General features: G+C 48.0%; 2 protein-coding genes across 6 annotated transcripts in view; both read right to left on the reverse strand.

Moving 5' to 3' along the window:
- Positions 1-1013: 1013 nt before the first annotated feature.
- LOC124048292 (periaxin-like) lies at positions 1014-7900 on the reverse strand. Of its 2 annotated transcripts, XR_006841199.1 has the most exons (3): positions 4627-7900; positions 2719-4041; positions 1014-2665 (listed from the first exon to the last, which is right to left on the reverse strand). XR_006841199.1 is itself a non-coding variant. In XM_046368929.1 (2 exons), the coding sequence occupies exons 1-2, from the start codon at positions 7321-7323 to the stop codon at positions 3970-3972; spliced, it is 2769 nt and encodes a 922-aa protein (XP_046224885.1). In that variant the 5' UTR covers positions 7324-7900; the 3' UTR covers positions 1014-3969. The 2 variants fall into 2 exon arrangements, 1 of the variants encoding a protein (XP_046224885.1); XM_046368929.1 differs by having other exon boundaries at positions 1014-4041.
- A 1437-nt stretch (positions 7901-9337) lies between these two features.
- The window catches only part of LOC124048290, a 90158-nt gene continuing 85707 nt past the window's right edge, over positions 9338-13788 (reverse strand). For 3 of the 4 annotated variants that reach the window (XM_046368927.1, XM_046368928.1, XM_046368926.1), the window contains exons 15-17: positions 11676-11820; positions 11265-11408; positions 9338-11029 (exon numbers count right to left, since the gene is read on the reverse strand). In XM_046368927.1, the coding sequence (XP_046224883.1) occupies positions 10772-11029; positions 11265-11408; positions 11676-11820 (547 nt within the window). In that variant the 3' untranslated portion in view covers positions 9338-10771. Of the gene's footprint in view, positions 11030-11264; positions 11409-11675; positions 11821-13788 lie in introns of those variants that run through there. The other variant, XR_006841198.1, reaches the window with a different exon arrangement.

Raw genomic sequence — 13788 nt, forward strand, 5'->3', positions numbered from 1 at the left:
TGTTGTGGTGCTGAAGGACAGCTCCTCCGGTCATACAAATCATTTCACTGACTAGACACATACTCTACTGTAACACCTGCAGTTTGTTTGGAATTCCTCAGTTTGCCATTGTTGGCCATTTATTGCTGGAGCTTTGATACGAAGACCCAGGCCTATACAGTAGCACATGGCTACTTACAACAGATAATGCTCTACTCGAAGGTCTTAGATCTTTGTAGAGTCCTACTGCCTTTGGTGCACTATGGACACTGCTGTCCATCTATCATCACTATGTCCACTCCTATCTTGAGTTTACCATGTGATCTTAACAAAACAACTTTTGTTATGTTGTGATCATGAAGTAAATACACTTCATGGCCCAAAGTATGTGGACGCCTGCTCGTCGAACATCTCATTCCAAAATCATGGGCATTAATATGGAGTAGGTATGCCCTTTGCTGCAATAACAGCCTCCACTCTTCTGGGAAGGCTTTCCGCTAGATGCTGAAACATTACTGCGGGGACTTGCTTCCATTCAGCCACAAGAGCATTAGTGAGGTCGGGCACTGATGTTGTGCAATTAGGCACGCAATCGGTGTTCCAATTCATCCCTAAGGTGTTAGATGGGGTTGAGGTCAGGGCTCTGTGCAGGCCAGTCAAGTTCTTCCACACCAATATTGACAAACCATTTCTGTATGGACCTTGCTTTGTGCACAGGGTCATTGCCATGCTGAAACAGGAAAGGGCCTTCCCCAAACTGTTGCCACAAAGTTGGAAGCATAGAATCGTCTAGAATGTCATTGTATGCTATAGCGTTAAGATTTCCCTTCACTGGAACTAAGGGGCCTAGCCCGAACCATGAAAAACAGCCACAGACCATTATTCGTGTAAGTCGTGATTTCAACATAATGAGGGAAACATTTGTATTTATTTATATGTCCTCTGGAGTTCCAGTACTGGCTCCATTTGTGGTGGTATCTTATTTTATGTAGTTTTACTATGATATTTGACAAAATACAACAATGCACAAACAATCACTTTTTGAAACACTTTTATTTTCCCCGCTATGCCTCCCCAGAAGAGCTCATATACAAACAATGTTTCCTTAAAGAAGTGAGGTTTTAACAGGCAAGTCGACACGTGTACAGCTAAAATGAGTAGAACTATCCAAGTAAAAACATTTCAAACGTCTCTCCTTGGCAGCAGTCTAAGACAACTGAAATCAGTCAGAACCCCACTGTAGTACACTATATCACAGTTTTGAATGCATTGGTGGCTTGGTGTGGTGTCTACAACACATTAGCAGAAAACAGCAGAAATACAACAACTTTTCCTTCATTCAGCTTTATAATTTAAAAAAAATCATGACAATGAACTGCAGGACAAAAATGTTGTTCTATATATTAACCTTTCATTAAATACTCTAAACATAATACAAAGGAAAGCAGACCATTATAATATTATCTCATGCTGTATATATACAGTATATACACACATGTCACATTCAGAAGTGCTGGCTGGGAAAGGGTCAAACATACAGTAACACCTAGGCTCTCATTTCAGTATCAAGGAGCCAACATTTAGATTTTATTTCCCGGAAATGTCACAATCAAATAGGCACATTTGACACACTTGGAGGGAACTAGCGGTTTCCATGCAAACCAGTGCCATGGAGACCCTGCAGCTGCTCTGTGATAACGTCAGAGGGGGCGGGGTGGCAGGGTGGGGCATAGAGAGCTCGCTGAGCTTGACGCGGAGTCCTGACTATCATACTGCTGTACAACAGACAGCGTACCGTATCAAACTGTCTGTGCCTCTCTCCCTCATGGTTAGTGCCTGGGCCAGAGGGAACAGGGCACGTACTGCATAGACCCCAACGTATGAAGAAATAGTGTGTCGAAGATGACATTTTCAGTGTGGTTCACCTGTTGATTGAACTACACAACGTCCATTTGTATGTAAAGGGCCCTCATACCTTGTACCCTCCAATGTCCCGAGGTGACATGTCCTTCTGTGATAGACTAACCTGATCACATATGCCACAAGTGTCAAACACTATCAGTAAATACAAGTACCAAGCAGTAATATCACAGCAGTAACATCAAGTTACAATACAATTCAAGGTATATGTCATCAGTAACAGTAACAATATACACAAGCAGATGATGATGATGAAGGCAGCTTCCCAAAAGATGGTGTAGGAGAGTGATAGCAGTGAGATGACGACTGAGACAGAGGGCAGAGCAAACTGACAAGGGGGAAAGGAAGTGACGCGAGAGAGGAGGATGAGTGAAGGGGAAAAATAGAGACGGTATGAGGTTGGAGTGGAAAGAGATCATGGAAAAGGAAGGTGACAAATGGAAAAATAGCTGAAGTGAGATAGGAAAAGACGCGAGGCAAAATACACCAAGTGAAACTTTGACTTAACATTCAATTGTCTGTACTAAAATTGTACAGATGTTTTTTTTCCAGCAAGGTAACTACATGCGATGGATAAACCATTCCTGCTTCAAAACATTACATGAATCTGCCGGCTAGAATATCCTCCTCAGCCACATTCCTTAAATAGGCTCCTTAGTAGAACAGCAGGTCAGCCAGGTCGCAGCATACTGCATTCAATGACATTCACGAACCTACAGCAGAACAGCCAGGTCGCAGCATACTGCATTCAATGACATTCACGAACCTACAGCAGAACAGCCAGGTCGCAGCATACTGCATTCAATGACATTCACGAACCTACAGAACAAAAACACATCTCCTCAGATGTACGCATTCGCACGTGCGCACACGCGCGCCCCACACACACACACACACACACACACACACACACACACACACACACACACACACACACACAACTATCTGTCAACGATCACAGATAGCTCCGCAGTACTCCCTAGCCAGAGACTGCGAATGGGCCACCCTAAAAAGCTTGTGCAGTGCGGGGGCAGCAATGTTATGGCTGAAAGTTAACTGAATGTCCTGCTAAACAGCTCTCTCTGCTGGTAGGATGCTGGCAACACAGCTGTTCAAGGCGACGTTTGAAAGCCTGAGTAGAAAATGTCTATCCTTCAAACATATTACGCAACTATATGACATTCTCCAGTGAATGTTTGAAACTGAAGGTATGTCAAGAAATGGCTATGTCGATTATTTTTATTTACATTGATTAAGGATATGGCATGGATAAGCTTCCATACATATTTCGCCAGTAAATGCATTGCCGCTCCCCTGCAAGGCAATCCTCACACATTCCACGTTTCACATTCACCTGTTACATTATTCCATGTCTGGTTTTTTTTTGTGTAGCAACAACAGCAAAAGATTACTCTCTGACATGAGTAACAACTACCTTCAAAGTAAATCATGCAAACAATTTAAAGAAGAATGCCTCTCTCACTCTCTTCAAAATAATTCAGACCAGAGAGTTGAAATCATGATGGGAATTGATTGTGGCACTGTCCCACTTCGCTAGGTCTCCTTTCTCAGTCTCATCATTGTTTGATAGAAACATAGGCTTTTAGATAATACTCAGATTGTGCTGGTGCCTTTGTTGCCCCTTTACATACAGAAGAATACTACATAAAAACACATGATTATCACAGAACACTTTCAGGACATTTAAATACAGGGAATGTATAATATCAACTCTGTATGTTTATTTTATGCATATTCACCAGGATATATTGTAAAAGTACATATACTGTATAATGTATGATACAATATAAGCTTAATATAGTAGCTGGCAGGTTATTATAAAACGTCTGCCATAAGTTTACTATGAATATGAATAAAATACTTCTTATATTCTTGATATTTCATCGTACAATGACGCTTACAACAGTACACAAGAGGAAGAGGAGCATGTCCGACAGACTATTGTAAAATACTGTAAAAATATATACAAAAAAACAAGAACATTCAGGGTCTGCCTGGTGACTGTTAAATAGGTCTTATAAACAAGTGCCCTATACATATACACAGAGATTAAGGGAGTAACAGGGAGGACATGTCAGGGGGTAACAGGGGGGACAGGTCAGGGAGTAACAGAGAGGACATAATATAATAATATAATATAATATATGCCATTTAGGACATGCGACTTACAGTCATGTGTGCATACATTCTACGTATGGGTGGTCCCGGGATCGAACCCACTATCCTGGCGTTACAAACGCCATGCTCTACCAACTGAGCTACAGAAGGACCACATGTCAGGGGGTAACAGGGGGGACAGGTCAAGGAGTAACATGGAGGGCAGGTCAGGGGGTAACAGGGAGGACATGTCAGGGGGTAACAGGGGGACAGGTCAGGGGGTAACAGGGGGACAGGTCAGGGGGACAGGTCAGGGAGTAACAGAGAGGACATAACAGGGGGGACAGGTCAGGGGGGACAGGTCAGGGGGACAGGTCAGGGAGTAACAGAGAGGACATAACAGGGGGGACAGGTCAGGGGGACAGGTCAGGGAGTAACAGAGAGGACATGTCAGGGGGTAACAGGGGGACAGGTCAGGGGGACAGGTCAGGGAGTAACAGAGAGGACATAACAGGGGGGACAGGTCAGGGGGGACAGGTCAGGGAGTAACAGAGAGGACATGTCAGGGGGTAACAGGGGGGACAGGTCAGGGAGTAACAGGGAGGACAGGTCAGGGGGTAACAGGGGGGACAGGGGGGACATGTCAGGGAGTAACAGAGAGGACAGGTTAGGGAGTAACATGGAGGACAGATCAGGGAGTAACATGGAGGGCAGGTCAGGGAGTAACATGGAGGACAGGTCAGGGGATAATATGGAGGACAGGTCAGGGAGTAACATGGAGGACAGGTCAGGGAGTAACCTGGAAGACAGGTCAGGGAGTAACATGGAGGACATGTCAGGGAGTAACCTGGAGGACAGCTCAGGGAGTAACATGGAGGACAGGTCAGGGAGTAACAGAGAGGACAGGTCAGGGAGTAACCTGGAGGACAGGTCAGGGAGTAACCTGAAGGACAGGTCAGGGAGTAACATGGAGGGCAGGTCAGGGAGTAACAGGGAGGACAGGTCAAGGAGTAACAGGGAGGACAGGTCAGGGCGTAACATGGAGGGCAGGTCAGGGAGTAACAGGGAGGACATGTCAGGGAGTAACATGGAGGACAGGTCAGGGAGTAACATGGAGGACAGGTCAGGGAGTAACATGGAGGACAGGTCAGGGAGTAACATGGAGGGCAGGTCAGGGAGTATCAGGGAGGACAGGTCAGGGAGTAACATGGAGGACAGGTCAGGGAGTAACATGGAGGACAGGTCAGGGAGTAACATGGAGGGCAGGTCAGGGAGTAACAGGGAGGACAGGTCAGGGAGTAACATGGAGGACAGGTCAGGGAGTAACATGGAGGACAGGTCAGGGAGTAACATGGAGGACAGGTCAGGGAGTAACATGGAGGGCAGGTCAGGGAGTAACATGGAGGACAGGTCAGGGAGTAACATGGAGGGCAGGTCAGGGAGTAACATGGAGGACATGTCAGGGAGTAACATGGAGGGCAGGTCAGGGAGTAACATGGAGGGCAGGTCAGGGAGTAACATGGAGGACAGGTCAGGGAGTAACATGGAGGACATGTCAGGGAGTAACATGGAGGGCAGGTCAGGGAGTAACATGGAGGGCAGGTCAGGGAGTAACATGGAGGACATGTCAGGGAGAAACATGGAGGGCAGGTCAGGGAGTAACATGGAGGGCAGGTCAGGGAGTAACATGGAGGGCAGGTCACGGAGTAACATGGAGGACAGGTCAGGGAGTAACATGGAGGGCAGGTCAGGGAGTAACATGGAGGGCAGGTCAGGGAGTAACATGGAGGGCAGGTCAGGGAGTAACATGGAGGGCAGGTCAGGGAGTAACATGGAGGGCAGGTCAGGGAGTAACATGGAGGTCAGGTCAGGGAGTAACATGGAGGACAGGTCAGGGAGTAACATGGAGGACAGGTCAGGGAGTAACATGGAGGGCAGGTCAGGGAGTAACATGGAGGACAGGTCAGGGAGTAACATGGAGGGCAGTTCAGGGAGTAACATGGAGGACATGTCAGGGAGTAACATGGAGGGCAGGTCAGGGAGTAACATGGAGGACAGGTCAGGGAGTAACATGGAGGACAGGTCAGGGAGTAACATGGAGGGAAGGTCAGGGAGTAACATGGAGGGCAGGTCAGGGAGTAACATGGAGGGCAGGTCAGGGAGTAACATGGAGGGCAGGTCAGGGAGTAACATGGAGGGAAGGTCAGGGAGTAACATGGAGGGAAGGTCAGGGAGTAACATGGAGGGAAGGTCAGGGAGTAACATGGAGGACAGGTCAGGGAGTAACATGGAGGGCAGGTCAGGGAGTAACATGGAGGGAAGGTCAGGGAGTAACATGGAGGGCAGGTCAGGGAGTAACATGGAGGACATGTCAGGGAGTAACATGGAGGGAAGGTCAGGGAGTAACATGGAGGGCAGGTCAGGGAGTAACATGGAGGACAGGTCAGGGAGTAACATGGAGGGCAGGTCAGGGAGTAACATGGAGGGCAGGTCAGGGAGTAACATGGAGGGCAGGTCAGGGAGTAACATGGAGGGCAGGTCAGGGAGTAACATGGAGGTCAGGTCAGGGAGTAACATGGAGGACAGGTCAGGGAGTAACATGGAGGGCAGGTCAGGGAGTAACATGGAGGACAGGTCAGGGAGTAACATGGAGGGCAGTTCAGGGAGTAACATGGAGGACATGTCAGGGAGTAACATGGAGGGCAGGTCAGGGAGTAACATGGAGGACAGGTCAGGGAGTAACATGGAGGACAGGTCAGGGAGTAACATGGAGGGAAGGTCAGGGAGTAACATGGAGGGCAGGTCAGGGAGTAACATGGAGGGCAGGTCAGGGAGTAACATGGAGGGCAGGTCAGGGAGTAACATGGAGGGCAGGTCAGGGAGTAACATGGAGGGAAGGTCAGGGAGTAACATGGAGGGAAGGTCAGGGAGTAACATGGAGGGAAGGTCAGGGAGTAACATGGAGGACAGGTCAGGGAGTAACATGGAGGGCAGGTCAGGGAGTAACATGGAGGGAAGGTCAGGGAGTAACATGGAGGGCAGGTCAGGGAGTAACATGGAGGACATGTCAGGGAGTAACATGGAGGGAAGGTCAGGGAGTAACATGGAGGGCAGGTCAGGGAGTAACATGGAGGACATGTCAGGGAGTAACATGGAGGACATGTCAGGGAGTAACATGGAGGACAGGTCAGGGAGTAACATGGAGGGCAGGTCAGGGAGTAACATGGAGGGAAGGTCAGGGAGTAACATGGAGGGCAGGTCAGGGAGTAACATGGAGGACATGTCAGGGAGTAACATGGAGGACATGTCAATACAACAGCGTGAATTAAAATACAACACAACACAAACAGTTGCTGCTCTCTTTTTTTCCAGGAAGAAGAAAAAGGCATAAAAGAAAAAGCTGAGCTCAATGCAGACATGCTGAGAAAAAAACAAAGTGCAGCCCAGAGAAGTAAGAAAGAAGAACAGAAGCCCACCACAAGACAAAGCTAAAGCAACTGGCTAGGTAGGAGTAGTATCAACTGTTATTAAATGGGCACTCTGCGATTCAACAATACAAAGCATCCACCCTGCCACTGATTTGGTAAACAGCTGAGGGATGGGGCTGGAGAAATGTAACCCCTCTCACATCCATGGACAGCGCTATGGATACAAGGACTAACCATCAATGATATCAGAAACATAGTTTTAACCATGTTTTGTGGAGATTCTGTTTTTGTTTACAATTACACTGTTTACAAACAAAGGAGTAAAACAAATTTATATTTGGGGTTCTGATGGGGTACAACAGTTGAACTAAGCTCATGAGGCATATATACAGTGGGGAGAACAAGTATTTGATACACTGCCGATTTTGCAGGTTTTCCTACTTACAAAGCATGTAGAGGTCTGTAATTTTTTATCATAGGTACACTTCAACTGTGAGGGACAGAATCTAAAACAAAAATCCAGAAAATCACATTGTAAAAATTTTAAGTCATTAATTAGCATTTTATTGCATGACATAAGTATTTGATACATAAGAAAAGCAGAACTTAATATTTGGTACAGAAACTTTTGTTTGCAATTACAGAGATCATACGTTTCCTGTAGTTCTTGACCAGGTTTGCACACACTGCAGCAGGGATTTTGGCCCACTCCTCCATACAGACCTTCTCCAGATCCTTCAGGTTTCAGGGCTGTCACTGGGCAATACGGACTTTCAGCTCCCTCCAAAGATTTTCTATTGGGTTCAGGTCTGGAGACTGGCTAGGCCACTCCAGGACCTTGAGATGCTTCTTACGGAACCACTCCTTAGTTGCCCTGGCTGTTTGTTTCGGGTCGTTGTCATGCTGGAAGACCCAGCCACGACCCATCTTCAATACTCTTACTGAGGGAAAGAGGCTGTTGGCCAAGATCTCACGATACATGGCCCCATCCATCCTCCCCTCAATACGGTGCAGTCGTCCTGTCCCCTTTGCAGAAAAGAATCCCCAAAGAATGATGTTTCCACCTTCATGCTTCACGGTTGGGATGGTGTTCTTAGGGTTGTACTCATCCTTCTTCCTCCAAACACGACGAGTGGAGTTTAGACCAAAAAACTCTATTTTTGTCTCATCAGACCACATGACCTTCTCCCATTCCTCCTCTGGATCATCCAGATGGTCATTGGCAAACTTCAGACGGGCCTGGACATGCGCTGGCTTGAGCAGGGGGAGCTGGCGTGCGCTGCAGGATTTTTATCTACGGCAGCGTAGTGTGTTACTAATGGTTTTCTTTGAGACTGTGGTCCCAGCTCTTTTCAGGTCATTGACCAGGTCCTGCCGTGTAGTTCTGCGCTGATCCCTCACCTTCCTCCTGATCATTGATGCCCCACGAGATGAGGTCTTGCATGGAGCCCCAGACCGAGGGTGATTGACCGTCATCTTGAACTTCTTCCATTTTCTAATAATTTCCTTCTAGTTGTTGCCTTCTCACCAAGCTGCTTGCCTATTGTCCTGTAGTCCATCCCAGCCTTGTGAAGGTCTACAATTTTATCCCTGATGTCCTTACACCGCCCACAGATCTTGGCCGTTGTGGAGAGGTTGGAGTCTGTTTGATTGAGTGTGTGGACAGGTGTCTTTTATACAGGTAACGAGTTCAAACAGGTGCAGTTAATACAGGTAATGAGTGGAGAACAGGAAGCCTTCTTAAAAAAAAACTAACAGGTCTGTGAGAGCCGGAATTCTTACTGGTTGGTAGGTGATCAAATACTTATGTCATGCAATAAAATGCTAATTAATTACTTAAAAATCATACAATGTGATTTTCTGGATTTTTGTTTTAGATTCCGTCTCTCACAGTTGAAGTGTACCTATGATAAAAATTAGAGACCTCTACATGCTTTGTAAGTAGGGAAACCTGCAAAATCGGCAGTGTATCAAATACTTGTTCTTCCCACTGTACGTTATATTATTCAAGAGTCAATGGGTATATATCAATCGCAGAGTGCCCCTTTAAGGGAAAGGAAAGAAACCATGGGTCTCTCTTGCTGAGAGGATGACACAGTACAACTAAGCAATAAGGCACAAGGGGGTGTGGTATATGGCCAATATACCTCGGCTAAGGGCTGTTCTTAGGCACGACGCATCCCCCGAGCTGCCTTATTGCTATTATAAACAGGTTTCCAACGTAATTAGAGCAGTAAAAATACATGTTTTGTCATACTCAGTGGTATACGGTCTGATATACCACAGCTGTCGGCCAATCAGCATTCAGGGCTCGAACCACCCAGTTTATAATGACATGTCTCAAATGACATCCGCCCCACTGACAACCCATTTGGGAGATAGGATAGAGATGGGAGCCACAATTACCCCCTCTCTGAGAGGGGAGAAGAGTGAGAATGTGTAGAGAGTGGAGTGTCTGAAGTCGTGAGAGCTCAGTCTCTCCTCTGCCCTCGCCCTGAATCGGGCCAGGAGGAAGAGTTGCAACTGAACCTCCATTGCTGATCCTGATGCATAGTGCACTGCCATTACGGATCCACTAGAGCCACCTTGTTGCTGCCATATTTGCCCCAAAGAAAAGTTCAGGAACTGCAAGTACCCTAGTGTTTAGGCTCCCTCATGGAATGTGGACACACCCTGATGTTGTGGAAAAAAATGGGACTGCAATGAGTCTAGGGTCTAGCTCCTCTTACTGCAGTATTACAGTAGTGTAACACATGTTGAAATCAACAGAACAGTCATCGGAGACTTAAGGTGTCAAACATGTAAACATGTTTGGTCCCAAATCAGAAAAAAACAACGTCAAGAAAAAAAGGTTGGTAGAGTTTGTTTGTGAGAGAGGTGACCTCAAAGAATTAGAAGGAAAGGATGCTGGACGGGAGTCCCGGTACGGCGGAGCTACCGCTTACAGGAGGACCCTCTGTCTTACCGTATGGTATAGTACAGTCTATTAGTGTATCCAGAAAACCTTCTCTCAAATACTTCCTGTCCAAGCTCCATGACCTCTCCAATGCTCCTCCCTCCCTCATGTCCCAACACACCGCTGGCATTGGCCAGTGACCGCGCCAGTCATAGGACCTGCACCTCTGCACCTCCCCTACTGGCTGAGGAGATCGGGGGTGCTGGATGGGGGCTCCATGGGAGGGGGGGGGGGGGGGCGTGGTGTATACAGTAAACTCTCACCCCGCTCCTTTTCAAGCTCCTATAACCCCCCCCTCACCCGGATCTCAAATAACCTGCGCAGGGAGACAAGCCTGCCACGTCATCACCACCCAGCACCCCGCCCTGACTCACTTCTTGACGGCCTGGCGGTAGCTGTATCTCTGGCCCTCTGTGCGCTTGGAGCCTTTTCCTATACCGCTGCAGCCCACCGGCTCCTTGGTGCTGCTGCCCTGGGAGGCCTGGCTGCTGTCCTGCAGTGTGGGGCTGGAGTGAGCGCGCTGCAGGCCATTGTCCTCCAGGATCTGGGCCTCGAATACGGACAAGTCATCCTCGCCGCAGCGGATCTTGGCCCGCAGTAGCATGGCGTAGGTACCATAGCGCGTTTTCTACATTACAGAAGAGGGAGGGGAGGGAGGCAGAGGGGGACAGAGGGAGAGGGAGAGAGAGAGGGAGAGGGAGGAAGAGGGGGGAAGGGAGAAAGAGTGAGAGAGAGGACTGAGAAAGTGAGCGAGGCAGAAATGCAGTGCTGCATAATTGCTTAACGCTTGACTTGATTCCAATTTCTTTCTTTTCTTTTCCTGTAGCCTTTGAAAAGTTCACAAACTGTCGCCTCGGGCTCACCTCAAACTCCAGGTACTCGTCCCGCTGGCGGTACTCCTCCAGCTCACGGCCTTTGACCTTTCGGTCTGGAGGATACGAGCGCAGCTCAGCCAGTTCAGTGGAGATGGCCCGGAACCGAGCCTCATGGGACTGGACCTGCTCCTCCTGTAAGCACAGATACTTAGGGTCAGAGTTCACCACCCAGGTCACCAGAGGGCCATGTACTCTCTCCCAGCACATGATCATCACTAGTTTGACCTCGTAGGCCTATACATTATTTCTGAGATCATTGCGAGTTTTGTCCTTTAATCATCCTTGTGGACATTTAAAATAATAGCATTTATTCATTCATTTTGAAGAGTGCCTTCAGGGATGGTTTCAATTATGGTAGTGATGTGGTATGGTAAATGTGATTGGTGATGAGGCGGGTACCTGTGACAGTTTGGAGGTGGAGCCTGGCAGCAGCGGTCGGGCAAATTTCTTCTGTGAACCAATGGCTGCAGGGAAGGGTGGTGCTGAGAACATGGCTGATACCGTGTTGATGCGCGTGATCCACGACTGCATTTGCTCTGCGTTTCTATGGAGGACAAAACACACACACACACACAGAGTTTATGAGATCGTGTTGTACAAACACACTCACGCACGCACACAAGCTTACACACCACACATATCAATCCCTACTGCACAGAGCTAAACTAAGCCATCATAGTGATTATCATCACAGCTGCTGTATTGAAAAACGCTGCTTTGCTGTTGAGAAATAAATCATTGAGGGGCCAATTAATAGATGTCATCTACTAACGGGCCATTAGAGACCCCGGAGAGTAATCAGATTGAATCAGACGGTTTTGTCACAGCTACCTGGACACTGGTTGAGAAATGAGAGAGAGGACGTGAGGGTGGGAGGGAGGGAGGGAGAGATAGGGAGCGAGAGAGAGAGGGGGGAGAAACAAAAGGGAGAGAGAGGGTAAAAAAAGAGGATGAGAGAGGCAGGAAAGGAGAGAGGGGGGGAGAGACAGAGAGTGACAGAAAGAGAGTGAGAGAGGGGGAGGGAGAGAAAGGAAGTTAATAGAGAGAGAGGGAGGGAAAGGAAGGAAAGTGAGATGGAGAGAGAGAGGAAGGTATCTGGGACAGGCTGCAACTGGAGCAGAGCTGGTCCTCCTGGGTGACTGGAACATGTGGCCACATCATGTGCCTCTGCATTCTTGATTTACACCCCTCCTCCTCCTCACTCACAGACAGACAGACAGACAGACAGACAGACAGACAGACAGACAGACAGACAGACAGACAGACAGACAGACAGACAGACAGACAGACAGACAGACAGACAGACAGACAGACAGACAGACAGACAGACAGACAGACAGACAGACACAGACAGACAGACACGCACACACGCACACACGCACACACGCACACACGCACACATGCACACACGCACACACACACTCAGCAGGAGGTAGTAACAGCCATTACTGCCTCAAGACAGCTAGTGGGCAAACAAGGAGACAAGAGGAGGAGGGAGCCCTTGCAAAGTCAAGATCAGGTTTATTGACCGAGGCAGACGTTAACTGAGTGGCGCAGCGGTCTAAGGCAATGCATCTCAATGCCAGAAGCGTCACTACAGACACCCTGGTTCGATTCCAGGCTGTATCACAACCGGCCGTGATTGGAAGTCCCATAGGGCGGTGCACAATTGGCCCAGCGTCGTCCATGTTTGGCCGGTGTAAGAGTCATTGTAAATAAGAATTTGTTCTTAACTGACTTGCCTAGTTAAATAAAAGTGAAATAAAATAAACAAATAATAAAAAGAAAAACCAGGGCAGATGTTAACAGAGGGCAGATGTTACCCAGGGCAGATGTTAACCAGGGCAGATGTTAACCAGGGCAGATGTTAACCAGGGCAGATGTTAACAGAGGGCAGATGTTAACAGAGGGCAGATGTTAACAGAGGGCAGATGTTAACCAGGGCAGATGTTAACCAGGGCAGATGTTAACAGAGGGCAGATGTTAACAGAGGGCAGATGTTAACAGAGGGAGATGTTAACCAGGGCAGATGTTAACCAGGGCAGATGTTAACCAGGGCAGATGTTAACAGAGGGCAGATGTTAACCAGGGCAGATGTTAACAGAGGGCAGATGTTAACAGAGGGCAGATGTTAACCGAGGGCAGATGTTAACCAGGGCAGATGTTAACCAGGGCAGATGTTAACAGAGGGCAGATGTTACCCAGGGCAGATGTTAACTGAGGGCAGATGTTAACCAGGGCAGATGTTAACCGGGGCAGATGTTGACAGAGGGCAGATGTTAACCAGGGCAGATGTTAACAGAGGGCAGATGTTAACAGAGGGCAGATGTTAACCAGGGCAGATGTTAACCAGGGCAGATGTTAACAGAGGGCAGATGTTAACAGAGGGCAGATGTTAACAGAGGGAGATGTTAACCAGGGCAGATGTTAACCAGGGCAGATGTTAACCAGGGCAGATGTTAACAGAGGGCAGATGTTAACCAGGGCAGATGTTAACAGAGGGCAGATGTTA

The sequence above is a fragment of the Oncorhynchus gorbuscha genome, linkage group LG11, assembly GCF_021184085.1.
Source record: "Oncorhynchus gorbuscha isolate QuinsamMale2020 ecotype Even-year linkage group LG11, OgorEven_v1.0, whole genome shotgun sequence".
Lineage (NCBI taxonomy): Eukaryota > Metazoa > Chordata > Actinopteri > Salmoniformes > Salmonidae > Oncorhynchus > Oncorhynchus gorbuscha.